This window comes from Pieris napi, chromosome 3 (assembly GCF_905475465.1).
Source record: "Pieris napi chromosome 3, ilPieNapi1.2, whole genome shotgun sequence".
NCBI classification, from domain to species: Eukaryota; Metazoa; Arthropoda; class Insecta; order Lepidoptera; family Pieridae; genus Pieris; species Pieris napi.
Window position 1 is genome coordinate 8,489,302 of NC_062236.1, and position 20,361 is coordinate 8,509,662.

The window sequence follows — 20,361 nt, forward strand, 5'->3', positions numbered from 1 at the left end:
TACATCGAACCTTGAATCTCGAGAAACCGGACAAAAGATGATAAATAAGTCTAAAGACTTATTTATTGCAAATGATATGAGGAAATTGTAAAATCGAAAAATTATTAGCCCTTAAAATTTGCGCAAAAAGGAACGCGCACACAAAATCATTCTGAAAAATATATTTTTATACTCACAATTTAAGTCGCAAGTTTCGACTATTAACGTCTGGGACACAAAAGATAATATAGAGCGGTTTCTTAAAGTGATAACACAGGCCTAGTGTACTACTTCGAAGGTCAAGCTTCAGAGATAGAAAATGGTTAGAGAGATCTTGAAACTAGATTGAAGTTTGAATTATGTTTAATACGACATAAGGCTACAGGATAATCTTGAACGCGTGACCCTGAATAAGGTTGTATTGACTCATAACATGTGTACTACGCATATCAATAAAAGCACTCACTTTTTGTTATTTACGCATCTCTGCATAAATGTTACTTTGTAGACCTACTATGAGACTACTTCATAGACCATAAGCTACATTTGAGTGCTATTCAAAACTTTATAATACTTTAACTCTTATAAAAATAGCCGGGCTTTTTGGTGTATTTGTCAGTATTGCTTTAGTTAACTTCGAATTGCTGAACACGAGATACTAAGTGAGCAAATGAGGTTCCCGGGCACTCTGGCATCTGACCCTGTCACCATGACCGTAGTATGTACATACGTTAGAATGCTTATTTTGTACTATATATTAGTTCACCTAATGTACAATGATATCTGTATTATACATTTTATTTCTATATCGGATTAAAAATATTTCGGGCGCAAATGATATTATAAGTGATTGGTAACTGAAGACTGTAACATTGCATTGCAAAATCGTGGAATATATATATATATAAATATATAATATATATATTCCATATTTTACCGTAATATATATATACAATACATCGTTTTTATTCTAAAATGACAAGAGGGTAGCAAAGCACCTTCTTAAACTTTAAGTTAAAACGTCTTCCGTGAGTTATCAACACCCAAAATCTATACCTTTTCATTTAATTTTCCATAAATGAGGCGTAAACTATAACTTAGTCGAAGTCTATGTTCCATCGTAAGACTAACATGATTAAAAAGTGAGATATTATGGCCATTTATATCAGAAACTTTCGTATAATATCCGGCACAAAGAGAAAGTTACAACTGAATTTAATGAAGCATTACACAACAAGTTCTTAAATATATTGTAATAATTATTAAATGTACGAGATTTTAAATAAAAAATTCACTCACCGTCCGTGTGGTACCTCCAACGTCCAGCAACAGACTAAAGATAGATTACGTTATTGGACAATTTATTTTTAACCAATGATTACAAAATCAATTGATTATACAGGGTTCTTTTTTGAAGCTTGAGCCTCAATTCAGATCTGGTTTTGTTCTTTAACCGTTTTAGAAAAAAATATTTTTAGATGACATCACGTTCAAAGGATACACTTAAGTACATGTGTTTGTGTTTCGGAAGACATTGGGTCCGTTATAACTTAAGTTATTCTTTATTCGCAGCCTAATTCGATAGTCATTTATTAGATAGCCCTAAGTACGATGATTGTATTGGTTAGGAGTCAAATATTTTTATCCAAAACAAACACTTTCGTTGTACTAATTGGATAATCTGTTTGCTTCATAATTAAAATATTTGTAAGAAGTTGCTATAACAGCGATTCTTAAGATATCATAATAATCGCTGCATGATCAACTTCAGCAAAATATCGATGACCTAGACAAAAAGCTGAACTAAGCAACTTAATTTTATTTCAGTGTGATGACGATAAATGTTATGTTAATAATATTAATTATAATTTTTAATAATGTTTTAATCTTGGATTAGTGCAACCGTAAGCGGCGGCAGTTAACAGTTATTGTACAAAAAGCTATATAATATTGTAATATATGTAATATATTAATATATTACAATAATGTAATATATGTAATAATTCCATTAAAAATATGCAACGTATTTGTTTATCGGAAAATACTTATACATATAGGAAAGTACACACACTGCTTTTGAGTATTGGTTTAAATAGAATTCCTGAGACAAAATGTTTCAATAGAAAAATTTAGTCATAGTAGGAGGGCTACGTAATTTTCATGAAAAGATCAGATTTATATCCTAACATCCTGTATTTAAACTATTTGCTTAAGGCTTCGGATATTTTCCTGTAAAACCCTGAACGCAAGTACATAGACATGAAAAATATAAATCTTCCGTTTTACTAGCGATATTGACCTAATTGTGCAAAAATATGCAAGTATACATAAATTAATAACAATTAACTGTGTATGAGGGTAATTGCAACTAGAAATATAAACGACAAATTGTGAGTACATTTACGATTTAATTATACAAATCTAACACTCGCTCGATAACATCGCAAGGAACCCGGCAAACTTTAGACCCAAAAATCACCAGACTTATGAAAAAAATTATCAACAGATACAGAGGCGTTGTAGCGCCACTGCTTCTTTTAAATAGTATTTTTATTTAGTTCTGAATTAGTATAAAAGACAAGTGTGTTTATTTTTATCATACAATTGGATGCAATCGATACCATCACATGTTCTTGTATTTGAACTAAAAGTATGTTATTGCTGTATATTACATAAATACTATTATTTCTATGCAAAGTGGTGATATTTTACCGTTTCTCGAGACACTAGAGGTCACTCACCGACATCACCATGTCAATAACTGTACAATAAATACTAGATTATCAACTTGCTTGCTAGCTGTTTTTCTTCATATTTACAACTTCAGCGGTGTTAAATAGTAGTATCGGAGCCGACAAACAACACTACTATTGAAGTAATTAAATGAACAACATAAATTAAATCTCGTCAGTTTATTGTTTATTTTTTTAATTTGAAATCAGTCTTAACATTTATCCACTAAAACAGCGTGAACCAATAATATCTAAACTTGGATAAAATATTGAATACTGACAAAAAAAAGCTAAAGAAGAACTTGTCAATTCGATGTGTAATCTTTTGTATTTTCTTTTATAGTCCGTAGATCGATTTGGATTATTATTATAAAATAATTGAACACATTTCTTTCATAAAACTTTATTATTTAACCATGCAGTTTCCCCCCAATCTGGTATTAAAAAAATTGTTCCGTCTATCTAGCTGGACCGATTTTTTTATACTTAATAAAATGTAAGATCTTCTGGTCTCTTGCAACAGCTGTCCTACGGAATTTATAGCAAGCCCTCACTTCAAAATCCAAACTAGATGATTGTGCTCCTCCAAAGCCGGGAATACTGCCTCAATACACCAAAAAACCCGCTCCAATCGGTCCAACTTTCACCCCATTCCCATCACTTCATTGTTCTTTAGATAAATGGAGTACATTTTTCAACAGCCTTCGGTCTGTTTTTAATAGAACAAGCGCCAGCCGATCAGTGACCGTCAGTATAGTTTTCGCTGTGACCGTTCAGCAGGTGATCTTTAAGTATGTTACTCATAGATGGGCTGCGACGATAGAGTCAGAAGGGGAGGTGCTCGCAATCAGTTTGTAAATAGCGAAAGCCTTTGATCGGGTAAGGCACAAGGAACTTCTTGCGAAACTTCCAGCTTATGATTATCTGTGAAATTGTGCGAGTGGATATCCAGATTTTTGGCTAATAGTAACGTCAAGGTTGGTGTCGACGGTGAATGTTCTGACCAAAAACCACTGCATTGGGAACGCTTTTTACACTGGCCATGCAAATATTTCTCGGGTGCAGAGCAGTGTCCGGACAAATTTGTGTCTGAAATCGGTGGGGTCTCGGACTGGGGTCGCCCCATTCGTTATTTAGTCAAATTTAAAGCTAATTAAATAGTACTAATAAAGTTTGCGGGTTCACCACTAAGAATCCCTCTGTCGTAACACCACTATTCGCATATACTCCTCTAAAAGCCTCAGCTAGTATCGGAATACTCGGTGTTGACATATCGTTCAGTTCCCCAGTCATCTGGTGTGCAGAAACTGGGTGTACTCGGCAGGGTGCGACAGTAGGTACTTTACTCTGGGCCATCGCTTACAACTCTATTAAACGCAAATCTCCCAATCTTTTGATCCCATCCAACAAATCGTCGACGATTTTTATCTTTCTGATCGGCTTAATCCTTTGGCGATGCATAGAGATATAGGTTCTCTCTGTATCTTCTATCGCATATATTAGGTATGGAGAGAGTTCCGAAGGACTCTTTCGGACGTTATTACTGAATACAAAATTCCACAGAACTTCTTGCCGCGGACCTCCACTTTATGGAACCCTTGCTATTCTAGGTATACCCGAACAGTGACGACTTAATGGCCTTCAAGAGAAGAGTGTACCACATCTTAAAGGCCGGCAAAGCATTTGCAAACCTCCTGGTGTCCATGGGCGGCGATAAGCAGTCCAATTTGAGTAACCCACCTGCTCGTTTGCCTTCTGTTTAATCCAAAATAATAACCAGTAGATGGCGCTGCAGTCAAGCAAAATAGTGCCGAAGCCCGAAACAAAAATCTTAGCTTGTAAATAATGAACGCCTTACGAATTCTATTACGCTAACGCGAACGCTATTACGGCTTTAGCTTTGATAAAGATTAAAAGAACTATTGAATAAATTTAATGGATTACATTGTCGAGATATTAGATAATGTGTAGGTTTTTGTTCATATTTTAAAAACACTAGAATAAAAAATATGTTTATTATTCCACGTCATTAAATTTGAATCTGTAGGCATACTCATCGGCAAAGAAGACAGAGGGTGTAGGCCGAGAGAAAAAGCAGGCGTAAAAAACTCTCGGTACTCTATTAAAATAGCAAATCATCAAATAACACTTATTTTAAAACAAATATCGCTAATTAATGAAGGTTAATTAGCGATATTTGTTTTGTTGTTACAGAAGTTACCTGTCTAGCACTAGTCGCAGGCCCTTTTATCAACTAGAAAACCGTTAACTTTATAGTAAGCCTTTTTACACAGCTTTTCTTTAATACATTTCTTAAATTTATTAAAAGGCAGAGATAAAAGAGCCTTTGGGATTTTATTAAAGAATAGTATCCCTTTTCCCAAAAATAATTACTAACTTTAGATAGTCTAGTACGGGGATATTGCAGCCTGCGTTTGTTCCGAGTATTAACATTGTGCGTATGTTCTATTCTAGTAAACTTATCACTATTTTTGTATACATACATAATATTTTCGTAAATATATTGCGAGAGAAAGGTAAGTATATTAATTTCCTTGAATTTATCTTTCAGATTCCCTATATTTTAAATTATAGATTGCACGAATAGCCCTCTAGAATGTTGCATGTCAGGTTTAGAAAATTATTTTTATACATTCACTTCTACTGTCTTACAAAAGAAAACAATACAGAGTCCTTTATTCCATGATAATTACTTACACAAATCTCGTAGGGAGCAGAAAACCCACCATAAAAGCTATCATGCACTTGTACTTTTCTATCTCATGTTACAATCTATAAAATAAAACAAAGAAAATAGTTTTTTTTATTTTATTCAACACAATGAATAGCTTTTACACTTAAATAGAACTGCCTTATTGTGACTCACTGGCGGCCGGCCCGACCCGGCTTTGCAGGACATTTCTTAAATATTTCATCATATTATTTTGACTTTATTTGTTACAAACATACAAAAATACACATATTTCATAATATTAGTACGGATGTAAAGCTACTTATAGGCCAATTTAGTGTAGTGTATACTAGAGATCGACTTCACCGACTCGTGGAGTTCCGTAGCCCCTATAATTATGGCAATACAATTACCGACACGTTCCTCACTACATTCAAAAAACATCAGAAGCTAATACAAGGATTATGATATTTTAAATTGACGTCATGCATGTTCAGCTGAATTCGAGCTGTAGGAACTATCAAGACATTGTTTTTTACATATTGGAACTTGCTATCTACGTTTGTATTGTTTTGATTATTGATTTGATTCTTTTTTGTGGCATGTCAAAATATGTCGGATATATTCATATAAACAAATCATAAACAATTGTCAGCGAATCATTTTCATATTGGAAACCGCTTGTTTTATAAAGAGTACATCATCAGCGTCGCGTTTTAGTTTAACTGCCTCTTCACGTAAAGCGGCCAGTGACGTCACCAATGACATCAAGGATTTCGGCAAGATGACTTCATTAACGTTGAGATTTGAGAAGTTTATCTGAAAAAATAATTGCAAATTTACATTATAACAAACAACAAATTTTTTAAACTGATCTATTATATTTTATTATTTTTAAATGTTCTCAAGCATTTCCAAACTAAAACATTTAATCTAATCTAGTAATCTAATTAGTCATTAATAGATTTTAATTTTTTATTAAATCTGACTGCCACTCTGTCTACTCTTCGTCCATTCCAAACTCAATATTGTCTAAGTTGTGAGTAGCTAACTTTAAGCAACATCAGGACAAACTCTTTATTTTTGGAGCTATATTTTTGGAGCTATATTTTTGGAGCTATATTTTTGGAGCTATATTTTTAAATATTAGTGTGGTGGAAATATATGCTTTAATGGATTTAGACCACAAGCCCATGAACAGAAAATACCTGTGAAATGACCCATCCTGAATTACGCTTAGAAGGCTGTTACTATATCTGAAAATAGCTCTGAGCACTATGCCGTCATTTCTGAGCGGTACATGTGAGTACGTGAGTGAATGGACTTTCTCAGGTACAATGGGGGAATTTCGACTAATTATTAATGTACGGCTTTGTTATAAGTGTATAGATGATTAAAAATAAATGTTGAAAAACCTAGTGCCGTACAAAAGTGATGGTGCCGGAAGTCGGTGCAAATTTTTAATTCGACGACAGTTGCAGAAGCAATATAGGTCATTTATTACTGTACGGCATTTGTGTGATTCCTTTTGGACACATATACAGATACTTTACCCGTAAACGCCGTACATATTCCCAGCGGAGCGGTCGAAAGCCAAGGGTCGCAACATATGTCTGATTAGCATATAGATGATGATGATGTGAAACAACATAAAATTAAATGATCTTGAAAGTACTTCACAAATAGATAACATTTTCCAGCATGCCGTACATTTTTTGTGGAACACATAGGTGTATGGGGTAAATTACTTTCCTCAGAAAAGAGTCATTTTCCGGTGACTTTTATCTGTACGGCAATAACACAGGTTATTAATACTTTAGACAATCTTCAATAAAAGATAAATGCCGTACACTTTCGATAGTCCGCTACCACCGCCTACCAATACAGGGCGTCCCAAAGTTATGGGAAATGAAGGGAAAGTACCTTAAATATCGTAGATAGGGTATTTTACTAAAAGAAGACTTTATGTTATTTTTAAAAGTTATTAATTCTGCATTCAAAGATTTTTTAAAAATTACTTGCTTCGTCTGGGAATCGAACCGACTTAAATGTAAAAAAAAACACCCCTACTTTTATGATGCCAATCGAAAGAATGGCCAAAAACTAATAACTCTTCTTAAGTAACATAGTATATTAAAAGAAAGGAATAGCGTGAATATATCTTTTTAATCAAATTAAAAACATTATCTATCGCATTCGGCCTAAAAAAATCCCCTACGAGTCTGTTCCTTTAGAAAAGTTATTAGGTTTTGTCCATTCTTTTGATTGGCATCATAAAAGTAGGGGTGTTTTTTTTTTAATTTAAGCCGGTTCGATTTCCAGACGAGGCAAGTAGTTTTTAAAAAATCTTTGAATGCAGATTTACAAACTTTTAAAAATAACATAAAGTCTTCTTTTAGTGAAATACCCTATCTGCGATATTTAAGGTACTTTCCCTTCATGTCTCATAACTTTGGGACGCCCTGTATTATATTTTTATTTTTGTTAAAAATATTTTTCCTTTACCTCTCTCTGCTGGTACGATAAGGCTGTAAATATACTTTAAAGCCTTATGGTAGTATACTCAGATATGTACAGTTATTAATGACCATAAGGGACACCTCAAACGTCGTCGAAGTTTTTATCAGCTGTAAAGAATAATCTGGAGTAAAATGTACGGCATCTGGTTTTTTTTGTTTTTTTATATTTGTTACATATAAAATAACAATAATCTTTGAAAATATTACTCCCCATATTACTCTAGTAGCATTTGAAAAGTCATCTAAATTTCGGAAATTTCATATATTTTTTATCATAATATTTTTATTTGTTACCATTTATAATGAACGGCTATAATGTACAACGGTAATATTAAGTAACATTATGTAAAAAAACAAGTTGCCGTACATTATTCTCTGATCTTACAGCAGTAAGAACTTGGTAAATCCTGAAATTTCGATAAATATTTAATTACACAAATATTAACTATAATATTTGGACGGCATAATTATAAAACATTATTGTCCGTGTTAAATAATATTTTGAACATGTTGCCGTACATTTTACAATGACCTTAGGGTATATGGGTGTAGGGGTAGGGTTCCGACCCTTGGCTTTCGACCGCTCCGCTGGAAATATGTACGGCGTTTACGGGTAAAGTATCTGTATATGTATCCAAAAGGAATCACACAAATGCCGTACAGTAATAAATGACCTATATTGCTTCTGCAACTGTCGTCGAATTAAAAATTTGCACCGACTTCCGGCACCATCACTTTTGTACGGCACTAGGTTTTTCGACATTTATTTTTAATCATCTATACACTTATAACAAAGCCGTACATTAATAATTAGTCGAAATTCCCCCATTGTACCTGAGAAAGTCCATTCACTCACGTACTCACATGTACCGCTCAGAAATGACGGCATAGTGCTCAGAGCTATTTTCAGATATACTAACAGCCTTCTAAGCGTAATTCAGGTTGGGTCATTTCACAGGTATTTTTTGTTCATGGGCTTGTGGTCTAATTATATTCATTAATTGATCATTACCTTAGCCTTTTCACAGCTTTGTTCATAAACCACTAATTTCTGCTTCACCTGTCGAATACTCTCATGGATATTCTCAGGGTTTGGGTTTTGCTGCATCAGTGACTGCTTTGAAGATAGTAATTCTTTCTTTAAACCTTCAATAAACTTGTTATTTCGGTCTATTTTCATTTGTAGCCTTGCATTCATTTGATTTAACTTTAAAATTTCATATTCATCTTGGAATTTTTCAGCAATTACCTTTGTTTCCAATAAAGAAATTGACATTGGGTCTAAACTTAAATCTCTGTATTTTACACAGTCTTGGAGGATCTTCAATGACTTTGGGGGCAGTTTATTGATGCTAATATTTAGTTTAGACAAAATATCAGCAGTGAGTTCTGCTGGAAAAACACAAAATTTGAATCTGGATACTAGATTACTTAAGATGGTTATACTAATTTGTAAAATCATATCCAAACATGTGTATCACAAAAATCTGAGATTTAAAACTGGCCATTTCTTAAAAAACTGAAATAGATAATTTTAAGTATAATAAAACAGAGAATTTCAATGTTTATTTATAATTTGATTAAAATCTAATACAGGAAAATTTACTAAAGTCTCTATTTTTTTTGCTACATTTAGCAATAAATCTTCTGACAATGCGGGTCCCATTAATTGTAAGGAGAGAGGCATTTTATTTTTAGACAGTTTAACTGGTATAGAAATAGCTGGTATTCCAGCCATATTTGCTGGTTGAGTACAATAGTCTTGAAGAGCACACTGATCTCTGTTGTTTTTGGCAGTAAAATCATTATACAGAGGAGCTTCAGACAATGTAGTTGGTGTCAACAACAAATCTACTTTATTGTCACCATTAAAAACATTTTTAAAGTCATCTGAAATTAGTCTGCGTAATTTTTGAGCCTTAAGGAAGTATTTTTCATAATTCTGTCTCAATAAAAAGTAATTTCCTGCAAATATTCTTGACCTAACCACATTGTTAAAACCTTGTGATCTTGTTGTAGCATACAACTCTTCTGTAGAATAATTTGTTTTGGTTCTTAGTCCATATTGTAAACCATCATAACGAGACATATTGCTTGCAACTTCACACTGATTAAGTATAGAGTATACAGCTATTGAAACAGATGTGTGTGGCAAAGACACACATGAAATTTTACATAATTTTTCCAACAAATCTGTAACATACTGCCAACACTCAATGACTTCAATGCTCATATCTTTACAATGGTATTCTTTTGGTATACCTATATTTAAATTACATAAATCAAAATCATCTTTTATTGATACAGGTTTAAATGCAGACTTTATAGTTGTTGAGTCCAAATCATCTGGCCCTGCTATACAATTTAATGTTATAGCTGCGTCATCAACATTTTTAGCCAAGACTCCAGGTACATCCAATGAGTTAACTAATGGAATAAGTCCATATCTAGACACAAGACCATAAGTAGGTTTTAAACCAACTATTCCACATAATGCAGCCGGGTTTCTTGTAGATCCTCCTGTGTCTGATCCAATAGCCACAACACAAGACCCAGAACTGACAGCCACTGCACTACCTCCAGAACTGCCACCGGGGATCCTCCAATTGTCATTATAGCACCATGGATTACGTGTTGGCCCATAAATAGAATCAACAGTCCCAGAGCCCATTGCAAATTCATCCAAATTAGTTTTTCCAATCAGACATGCACCCGCCATCATTAGTTTAGAATAAATAGTAGCATTATATGTTGGTATAAAGTTTTTTAACATGTTTGAAGCACAAGTTGTCCGAATATCTTTCGTACAAAAATTATCCTTTAAACAAACAGAAATTCCTTCTAATAGATTTAATTTATTTCTTGATTGGAGTCGTTTTTGACATCTTAAACTTTGTTCTTGAGCTACTTGAGGTGTTAAAGTTATAAAGGCATTTAATTTCTTCGTTTTCTTAGCTCTATCTAAACATTGATCAATTATACCACAAGGATTCAAAGACTTGTCACGATACGCTTTATGTATATCTCTTATACTATACGACGATAGCTTATTCATAGTATCTATTTAATAATTATTTATAATTTAATAGTAAATTAATTAATTATAAGGTTACAAAAAATTATCAAGGCGCTTTACAAAAACACAATAATAAAGGAACTGTCAAGTCAAAACTTCAAACTATATTTACCATTAGCAATTTCTTCATTTTTGTGCTGTCGTACAACAGTTTCAATAATTCCCTTCAAATCGTTACAGATATTTTTGTCCATATCCTTGTTTTTTATCTTACGAGTTGTTGTTTCTAAAAGTAATTAATACACCACATCTGCAACCGTTACTTTAATTTGAATCAGAGGCTACAACCGGGCACAGGAAAAGACGTAAAGTGCACAGATGTACACCAGATTAATGAGAGACATTGGTAAACACTGTAAAGTGCCTTCCGCAGAACCAAGAATGGAATTGCTGCAATTTTATGGTAGTCTAATATCGATAATAGTGTAATGAGTACTGGCAGAAGAATTCCAGGTGTAAGAACTAATAGTAGGACGTAGTAACCATGATATGATAAAGAAACATTATTAATTTAATTCTAGTATGTTTTCTTCAAAACACGTATTTTTTACATGTATTGTTTGTATTCTCCTTTGAAAAAGTTTATTTATAACGTTACGGTTACCAAACGGTTTTTTTTACAACCTAACCATAGCTAGTTGTTCGATTTAATACCTACAGCTGAGTTTCATCATCGGACGTCGAGAGTCGAGACACTTCGACGTAAGTACCTAAATACACCAACCATGAAATACTCTTTTAAATTCATAGTATGTAATTTTTATATTTTTATATTTGTAAGATCATCGTCTTTGAAATCCATGATGTTTAGTCCAGTCATTCAAGACAATTAATTCATTATAATTCCAAAAGTTTTCAAATTTTGATGTAAGGTCGGGAGTGGTATTAAAACAAACTATAACATTTTGCAACCTGCTCTGCGGTCCGGAACATTGTTAAAAATAAGTTTTGGTCGTGAAAAAAATTCCAAAAGTTCTGCAAACTTGGGGAAGTTTTCGATATAATATTTCATATCACGTATAAAATTTGCAACCAACCTAAGTGTACGGAACATTTTTTGTTATTAAAAATTAATGTTTTTCTTTATTAAACTGAAGGAAAACGTTCCAAAAGTTCTGCAAATTTGACAGATATATCGAAAATAAAATAAATAACAAAAAATGGTCCGTAGAATAGAATTTATGTTAGACTTAATGTAAGAGAATAATAATAAATATTTATTTATTTAATTTTTCAAATGTAAACTGAACTTTATTGACTATAATGACTCCTTTTCCAGTCTTTGATTATTTAATTGTAATTAATTATTTGTATGCAATCAAAAACTATTTTTAATAATGCCAAAGAAGTATAACTTCTTACGCGTGTACATAAGTACACGCACCCTTTTTTTGTATTTAAATTAATAGACGCGGCAAGAGCTATGGCGATTTTCTGGTGCTTTGAAAGTTTTCCCATCGCGAGACAACCCTCACCGACTACGTACGCTTTGCAAATGAGTAAAATGAGTTAGCTTGCGGTATTCAGTCCAGTGTAATAGCGAGCTTGACTAGTTAGATTTTAAGACAGTCTTACTAAGACTGTCTGAATACCGTGTAGTGTAATAAGCCCATTACTCGGCTGCCACGGCTTGTGATCTAATGTTCTAAAAAAAAAAAAATATTGGTTGTTTGTAAAGTAGGTTTACGATCGAGATGTTTACGTGATAACGTCTTATTGGTGATATAAGTTTTTGGGAAGTAAGGAATTAATGAAGATAACAATTTTTTCAAATTTTAAATTACATCTATCGTTTTATTCACACTTTTGATGATAAATTTCGGGTGTAAAAGGACAAGTTTACTTATTCGACTATGATATACATTTTTCTTCATACATTCACGGAATGACTGGCAGCGCTCGAGATGAGACGGGAGATCGGTCCGTCTCTCTCTCGTTATACCTGCGATCGCGCTCGTGAGGTTTTGGTGTGACACAAGTTTCTGAACATGTCACCCGACTAAAACGATTTTAAAGACGTTATCACGTCAATAAAACGTATAGCATACCAACAGAAAATTTGGAGTTTGTATATTTTCGATACGTTCCCGGTATCAACTCGTCATAATAAAGGTCGATTCACACATATCAGTGAACCCACAGTTCCGGCACAGTACCGTTACAGTTCCGTATCCGTGCTACAGTGGTGCGTCAGTGCTTCAATTCACACATATCAGTACAGATCTCTGCGGGTCTTCGTGCACGACGTTCCCTTCAGACTAGCGTTGACGTCGATTGTTTTGATGGCACTCTTCAATAACACAGAATTAGCTGTGATAGCCATTGCTTTAGACGAAGAAGAAGAAGAGAATCGAGGAAAAAAAAAGAAAATGGGTACATGAAGCATGGAAGTTAAGAGAATCAGAAGGAGAATTCGTGACATTATACAAAGAATTAATTAAAGACGAAAGAAAGTATTTTGAATACATATTTTAAAATGCATGAGAATGAGACGACACTGACACTGACAAGTGTGAATACATCCATAGAGAATGTTTGAAAGAATAATTATCACTGATGCGGTACTGTGCCGGAACTGTGGGCTCACTGATATGTGTGAATCGACCTTAAATATTTACTTACATTCTTCTGACAGCTTTTATCTACTCGTTTCTTTTTTTTATTTCCCAATTCCGTCTAGGAAACGAATAAAAACTTAATCCACGATCCACTGAGATTGGGAATGTTCTCGTACCACCCATTTTTTTTTCGTTTTTGAGAGCATTTTTAACGTTTTTAACTGATTGTTAAAAAACACGTAAACGATACAGCTGATCGCACTCAGACGCCCGCGTGTTGTCTGAATGAATCAATGATGAATCTGCCACAACGCCGCGCCACTAACGTTATCCAAGAGGCCTATAACTAAAAAAAAAATCCCTAAATTTTACAGCAGTCTGCAGCTAATCAAATTTTATATGGGCTAGTCCGGCTAGTTCATAGTTGGCAACACCGAGTAAGGAATTTGTCTTCACATAAAGTTTAAGTTTTGGTCCTTTGATTTTTTTTGTGTAAAAGATAGTATTATATTAACTTTATCTAGTAAACACTATCGAAACATAAAATATGCAAATAATACCTTTACAATTCGTGCCTTATTAGTTAATGAATATTTATTTGTTAAAGTGATAATGGCTCATTTACAGTACATGCCTGGTGATCCTCGTTTAGTTGATCAATTGGTTTACGAGTTGAAATCAAAAGGAATTTTCGATCAGGTAGAATATTTTTTTCACTAAACTATGTTATGTGATAACTGTATTCAGTTCATCTATTTAAAAGAATCTTCTATCTTGAATATCACACTTAATGACCATATGAATATAAGAATCTATTTGACAGCAGTGTCTAAAATATAAAATTTTGTAGTAAAGAATTACATATTACTTCTTTATTATTAGCTATGTGCACATTATTTAGTATGGCATTGAACTTTACTATATGATTCTATATTAATAGTTTTAGTGATGTAACTATTTAGGAAAACTAAACTAAACATGTAGAATTGAATATAGCTAATACAATGCGTTTAGTTTTACTTACATTCAGACGCTTAATAATTACTAACTTCAATTTTCTTTCTTCTTTATTAATAACTATTTATATGATAAAAAAAACATTATCTTTGTCGAAGTGAACATTATCTAATGATACTTTGTTGTCTAAACAGTGAGCATACTATTCTATTATTTTATATTACAACTCAGCTTAATAACATTATCATCTTTATTAATATGATCATAGGTTAGTATAACTTATTATTTATTAATATGTACGATGAAGACATCTATTGTGGATTGACAATTAATCAATTAATCTGTGTGTATATTAGATTTTCACTAATACTAATTGGTAGTCCAAAAAAGGATTTGAAGGTTGGCTGTGAATCTTATAAAACTGTTTGAACTGTATATTTTTTGCGTGCTATTTAATATTTGATCAATTGTGTTACTGTCATCATCTTTATAATTTTATATATATGTAATTACTTAGTAAAATATTATATTTTTTTCTTAATTTCATCATGGCCTTGGCCACCTTTAATTAAAAATATATTTATTTACAGTTTAGAAAAGACTGTATAGCAGATGTAGATACAAGACCAGCATATCAGAATCTTCGGCAGCGTGTAGAGAACTCTGTGTCATCATTCCTTGCCCGACAAGTTTGGAAACCAGATCTCAACAAGAATCAACTAAGAGAAAAATTGAGAAAACATATTTTAGAGTGTGTAGTTGTTTTCTGTAACATAAACTCATTTTTAAGCCTTAATTTTGTATTCAAAAGATTTGCTACAATTTGCTACGAAGATTTTCATAATGCTTTATTTTAGATGTTTTAGAGCTTTTTAAACTTCTGTAGTATTGAGTATAATACTTATATATAAATATTTATGTGTGTTTTTTTCTTTTTACAGTGGCAATTACCTGGAACAAGGGGTGGAAAGAATAGTAGATCAAGTTGTAAACCCAAAGTTAGCAACGGTATTTGTTCCAAAAGTAGAAGACCTTGTCTATGACTATCTGGGTATCACTAGAAAGAAGAACTCAGTTGAAACATCAAATGGAATTGCAGATTTGCTTCCCACAGACTTAGAAGCAGTAAGTCCAGGTTCAGTTAAAAGTAATGAAGATAAAGATGATCCAATGGAAGTGGATGGTATATCTGAGCCAGTATATGAACAAAAAAAAGAAGAAAAGTTAGCTGAAGTAACTGAGAAAATTGAAGAAGCAGAAACATCTGGTGTTAGTGAATTAACAATACATGACTCAAATGGTAGTGACAACAAAGAAAGTATTCCACTCCCTGCAGAGGAGATAAGACCTGAAGATATACCTCCTCCTGAAAATAGTCCTCCAAAAGTTGAAAAGGTTGAGATAGACAAAATAGAACTACCAAAAGAACAAGATGTTGCTACAGATATTCCATTACCTGATGATATACCAAAACAAGAAAATGGTACTTTCTTTAAAACTGTTAACAGTGATGATGACGACTCTAGTTCGGATTCATCATTACGTAGAAATATGTCACCTTTGACTCCTATCAGAAGTTACAATAATGAAAACTCTTGCGATGCCCAACAAGCATTTGAAAACCAACTGATAGAGAGTAAAAAGGAAGAAATCAAAGAGCCAAGTACTTTCAAATTTGCATTAGACACTAAATCTACTGAAAATAGTTTGGATGCACCTAAAATGGATCATAAAAATGAAACTGATTTATCTTACCAGTTAAATCAAGTTAATATAAATAATTTTATAACACCTGCATATGAAGACAGTTCTAATAGCAATAATTTACAAATTGATTATGAAAGTGATGCCAACAGTAAAGTAAATACTGAAATTAAAGAAGAAGCCGGTCAAAATTGTGAAGAAAGTAAAAAAGAAAAAAAAAGCAGTCATAAAAGCTCACATAGGCCTAGAGAACACAAACATTCAGCAAGGGACAAAAAGCCGGAGTCGAAACCTTCAAGCAGTAGAGATACCAGTCGCCATGATAAAAAATCTAAAGATGATGGTAAACATAAACCTAGTGAAAAAGAAAGGTCAAGGGATAGAGGTGATAGAAAAGAAAATAAAGATTCATCTAGACACAGAAGCTCTCACAAATCGAGCCATAAAGACTCAAAACCTCATCGAAGCTCAAGCTCCAGCCATAAACAGTCAAACAGATCAGATGATAAAAAGTCTTCATCAGCAAATCAAAAAGACAAACAAAAAAGTTCAGATAAATCTTCTTCTAAAGATAAGCATTCTAAGGATTCAAAATCCAGTTCTCACCATGCTGATAAAGACAGAAAGAGCAGTAGTAGCAGTAAAAGTAGATCTAGTGATAAAGATAAAGATAAAAAGACTAAAAAAGATACAGATGATCACTACAGCCTATCTGGTAGGGGTAATCCAAATAGACGTTCAACTGATAGAGATTCCAATGATGGCAGTTCTTCATCTAAAGGTTCTCATCAGCCTCCTAGTTCTAAATCATCAGATAGCAAAAAAGATGCAAAGGAAAGCACTTCAAAATCTGATAGTAAATCTGACAACACATCTGGGAGCGGTTCAACTACGCCAAGTGATAAAGTAGCCCCATATGATGTGGGTAAGGAAGGTGAAGTATTACAAAACAAACCTATTGTCAGATTAGAAACCCATTTAGAAACACCAGTAGTTTCACCACCAAGATTGCCTTTTGTACCTGATATTACATTGAAAAAGCCAAAAATAGCAGCTAATTTTGAAGAAGCAAAGAAAATTATGAAAATGCGCAAATTTTTAGAAGAAGAGCAAAGACGTATGAATCAAGAAGCAGCTCTGCTTTTGGAGTTTCAAGCGAATGTGAGACCAAGCCTTAGTCAAGTATACTCTAGTATACCTGGACCAGAATTAGAATTTGCATGTAACACTAATACAGCAAATCAATATAATATACAAAATACTGTTCCCGGTGAAAGTCAACGAACTTATGTTGACGAAAAAACCTACACAAATGCAGAATTATATGAAGAGTTAAATGCAGGTAATGAAACAGAAATTAGTGATGAAGAACAAGAAACTATAAGCCAAAAGATTGAAATGTCTTCTGAATCAGAAAAAACAAATAGAACCCTTTCTGATGACTTGACTATTTCAGAAAATAATAGACAATCAAACGTTAAAAACGACCCCAATGATGATGTATCTGAAATGCAACCCCGTGAAAAGGAAAATAGAGCAAACAAAAACAAATCTAGGAAACGATGCATATCTGAGGAAAATGTAGAAATAAATAAAAATGAAATACAAAAAGATGAATTGTGTTTCTTTGCTGAACATGAGAAATATAGCTCAGAACTTGAAAGAACTAAATATGCTGAGTTTCTTAAATTGTATATTAAAAAAACAAATTTATGCAATAAGCTTTATCTAATTAATTGTGATACATATGAAGAAAATGTAATTAAAGATGTTGCTAGTACTTTTGGTGACTTTGACATCATCAGTTATCATAGGAATGGCAAATTAAAAATGCCTAAAACAAAAGCAATAGTAAAAAACTTGAATCTGACTGCTGAAGTATCATTACCAATTGATTCTGAGTCTCAATCCAGTGACTCAGATATAAAATGCCCAGTATTTAGTCCTGGGAAATCAGATTGTTCATTTGAATTAAGTAACGATTATGATGCTAAATTACAAGAAATGGTAAATAAAACTTCTAGAAAAGAGATCATGCAAATTATCTTAGGCGATATAATTGATGAATCACCGTCAAAAATGCCAAAAATCGATTATATTACCGAATCGAATATTGATAACGCTATCGATTGTAATATAAAAAGGAAAATTAATGATGATGAAACCTCAGAAAATAACAATCGGCCAGTTCTAACACCCCATAAAATAAGAAAAATGAGCACTTCTGAACTTATTACCTCTACCACTCAAGGTACATTTTTTTAATATCTAAAGTATCCACTATAATAGATTTCTATATACCTAAATTTGGATGAAATTGATGGAATGAAGCGAGTGTATTCTTAAACACACGTAGCTTAAAGACGCGTTCGTGTCTATACTAAAAAAAAATATATTGTTTTAATGTTACTCTAAACTTAATTAAATACCTTTTATACCTCGTTATTATACCCAGTTTAGTGTTCATTATATTAGAATAAAAAGGTTTTATCCACTGTTATGTAAAAAAAAAGCGTTTCTATTATATCTGTCATGTAATTATTAACCATATTCATAAAAATCTATATGTAATAAAACTATGGCGCCTATTCTCCAAAGTCCACCGTCATATGATTGATGGAGCATTTACACAAAAACCTTTATCTTTTCAGATACAGAAGAACCAAATACTGATAATCTAGCCAGTGTCAGATCGAAATATTTAGGACGGGCGAAAAGAGTTGGCCTCCCACGACCTAAGAGGACAGGTATTCACATACTTAATTTTCCTTAAAACTTTGTTTTTTCTTTTGGCTGTAAAAGTTTTCTGTTTAAATATAAACACTGTGAATCACTTCATAATTCTTGTTTTGCATTGACCATTAAATTATTATTTTTCTAGAACTACCAAACAGTCCTTCCAGTGACAAATCAGTAGAGAACTACGAACAGAACACTCCTACTAAAACTTCCAATGGAAAAGTAAAGGCACCAAGACATCTGGTGCAACGATATGAAACATCAGACCTATATAAACCCAAGTTACATTTTCTGTCTAGGCGAAATGTCAGTTAAACTTTATAATTATACCAGGCTAAATGGTAAATAGCATGTGTGAAAAGTGTAAAAGTGATACATTTCACCATTAAATTCAAATAAATGCCAATATTGTTTTCCATGACAGTTTTTTTTGAAAAATTGTTTCTTAAAAATATTCAGTGTGGGTTATGACTGATTTTTTGATCATCATACAGCGACAGTAATATCTAATACCTATGAGAGTTACATACGAAAATTTCAAATTACTATAGAAAATTATATAATGGTAAGTTCTTATTCTTACATAAGTAATATGATAGTTATATTATCAAAAAGTTGAATGTTTTGTTACATTTATTATGGTAGAAGTTTGATGCATACAAAAGATTCAAAGCTATTTGAGACTTTCAGTATGTATAATATATGCTATTCATTTTTTTATAGATTTATATGAATTGATTGAATACTATAAATCCTGAAACTGTAACATGTACAGTGTATTGTTTTAATATGTATTGTAAACAATACATTGGTTTAAGATAGTCATTTTATACCATTACACTTTGCTAAGAATGCTAGATTTCACTTAAAACCTACAATAAATAAAACAAGGTACTGCCAATATGTGTAATTGTAAACTTAATTGGATGTGCAATCAAATAAATCTTTAAATAAATTACTATGTAAAAATGTATAGTTAAAGTGATTTAAAGATTTCTTTGACATCTTATGAAGATTACAAATTAGTTCTAAGTCTGCAAAAAGCGATGACTTATTTCCTGATGAACTATGACTAATACTCCAAAATTGTTTGTGTATGTAAATAAAAATAGATTTGTGATATGAAAGAATATGTAATTATAATATATTTGCAAATTTTGAGTTAAAAGTGTATAATTTTTTAAAAGTTTGACTTAATTTTTTATGATAGAAATAACAGTGTAAATATAATATATAAAACTATACATTTTATTTCAAAGTTCTTATATAAAATCATTCTTAATTTAGCCTCATGTTCTAGTTTATTGATTGAATTAATTTTTAACACAACTAAATAGTAATAAAAATTTGATCAGTTATTTTTATCATTCTCTTGTCATTAGAGGCCTGTCCCAAGATGAAATTT

At 32.4% G+C, this 20,361-nt stretch overlaps 4 protein-coding genes across 7 annotated transcripts in view; 1 reads left to right on the top strand and 3 right to left on the bottom strand.

Annotated features, from left to right (window-relative positions):
• Positions 1–1,410, bottom strand: part of LOC125063490 (aminopeptidase N-like) — a 30,413-nt gene extending 29,003 nt beyond the window's left edge. For both annotated transcript variants that reach the window (XM_047669963.1, XM_047669964.1), the window contains exon 1: positions 1,279–1,410. The gene's annotated coding sequence lies outside the window, so the exon portion shown is untranslated. The remainder of the gene's footprint in view (positions 1–1,278) is intronic.
• LOC125063489 (biorientation of chromosomes in cell division protein 1-like 1) lies at positions 580–20,320 on the top strand. Of its 2 annotated transcripts, none has more exons than XM_047669962.1 (5): positions 580–697; positions 15,104–15,264; positions 15,455–18,468; positions 18,869–18,964; positions 19,099–20,320. In XM_047669962.1, exons 1-5 carry the CDS (start codon positions 650–652, stop codon positions 19,269–19,271), a joined length of 3,492 nt encoding a protein of 1,163 aa, XP_047525918.1. In that variant the 5' UTR covers positions 580–649; the 3' UTR covers positions 19,272–20,320. The 2 variants fall into 2 exon arrangements, with proteins under 2 accessions (XP_047525918.1, XP_047525917.1); XM_047669961.1 differs by lacking the exon at positions 580–697 and adding an exon at positions 13,964–14,255.
• Positions 5,527–11,309, bottom strand: LOC125063493. Of its 2 annotated transcripts, none has more exons than XM_047669969.1 (3): positions 11,111–11,309; positions 8,935–9,311; positions 5,527–6,222 (listed from the first exon to the last, which is right to left on the bottom strand). In XM_047669969.1, the coding sequence occupies exons 1-3, from the start codon at positions 11,190–11,192 to the stop codon at positions 6,055–6,057; spliced, it is 627 nt and encodes a 208-aa protein (XP_047525925.1). In that variant the 5' UTR covers positions 11,193–11,309; the 3' UTR covers positions 5,527–6,054. The 2 variants fall into 2 exon arrangements, with proteins under 2 accessions (XP_047525925.1, XP_047525924.1); XM_047669968.1 differs by having other exon boundaries at positions 8,935–9,314; positions 11,111–11,308.
• LOC125063491 (glutamyl-tRNA(Gln) amidotransferase subunit A, mitochondrial) lies at positions 9,476–11,092 on the bottom strand. The gene has a single exon (XM_047669966.1). It carries the CDS (start codon positions 10,975–10,977, stop codon positions 9,481–9,483), a length of 1,497 nt encoding a protein of 498 aa, XP_047525922.1. The 5' UTR covers positions 10,978–11,092; the 3' UTR covers positions 9,476–9,480.
• Positions 20,321–20,361: the final 41 nt, after the last annotated feature.

What these genes read in the sequence shown, in the direction of transcription:
- LOC125063493 (XM_047669968.1), bottom strand. Translation starts at nt 11,192, where the DNA reads ATGGACAAAAATATCTGTAACGATTTGAAGGGAATTATTGAAACTGTT. An exon ending in AAATGAAGAAATTGCTAATG is followed by an intron (nt 9,315 to 11,110) that starts GTAAATATAGTT and finishes GTGTTTTTCCAG; the next exon opens with CAGAACTCACTGCTGATATT. An exon ending in AAAGCTGTGAAAAGGCTAAG is followed by an intron (nt 6,223 to 8,934) that starts GTAATGATCAAT and finishes TTATTTTTTCAG; the next exon opens with ATAAACTTCTCAAATCTCAA.
- LOC125063489 (XM_047669961.1), top strand. Translation starts at nt 14,169, where the DNA reads ATGGCTCATTTACAGTACATGCCTGGTGATCCTCGTTTAGTTGATCAA. An exon ending in CAAAAGGAATTTTCGATCAG is followed by an intron (nt 14,256 to 15,103) that starts GTAGAATATTTT and finishes ATTTATTTACAG; the next exon opens with TTTAGAAAAGACTGTATAGC. An exon ending in TATTACCTCTACCACTCAAG is followed by an intron (nt 18,469 to 18,868) that starts GTACATTTTTTT and finishes TTATCTTTTCAG; the next exon opens with ATACAGAAGAACCAAATACT.
- LOC125063491 (XM_047669966.1), bottom strand. Translation starts at nt 10,977, where the DNA reads ATGAATAAGCTATCGTCGTATAGTATAAGAGATATACATAAAGCGTAT.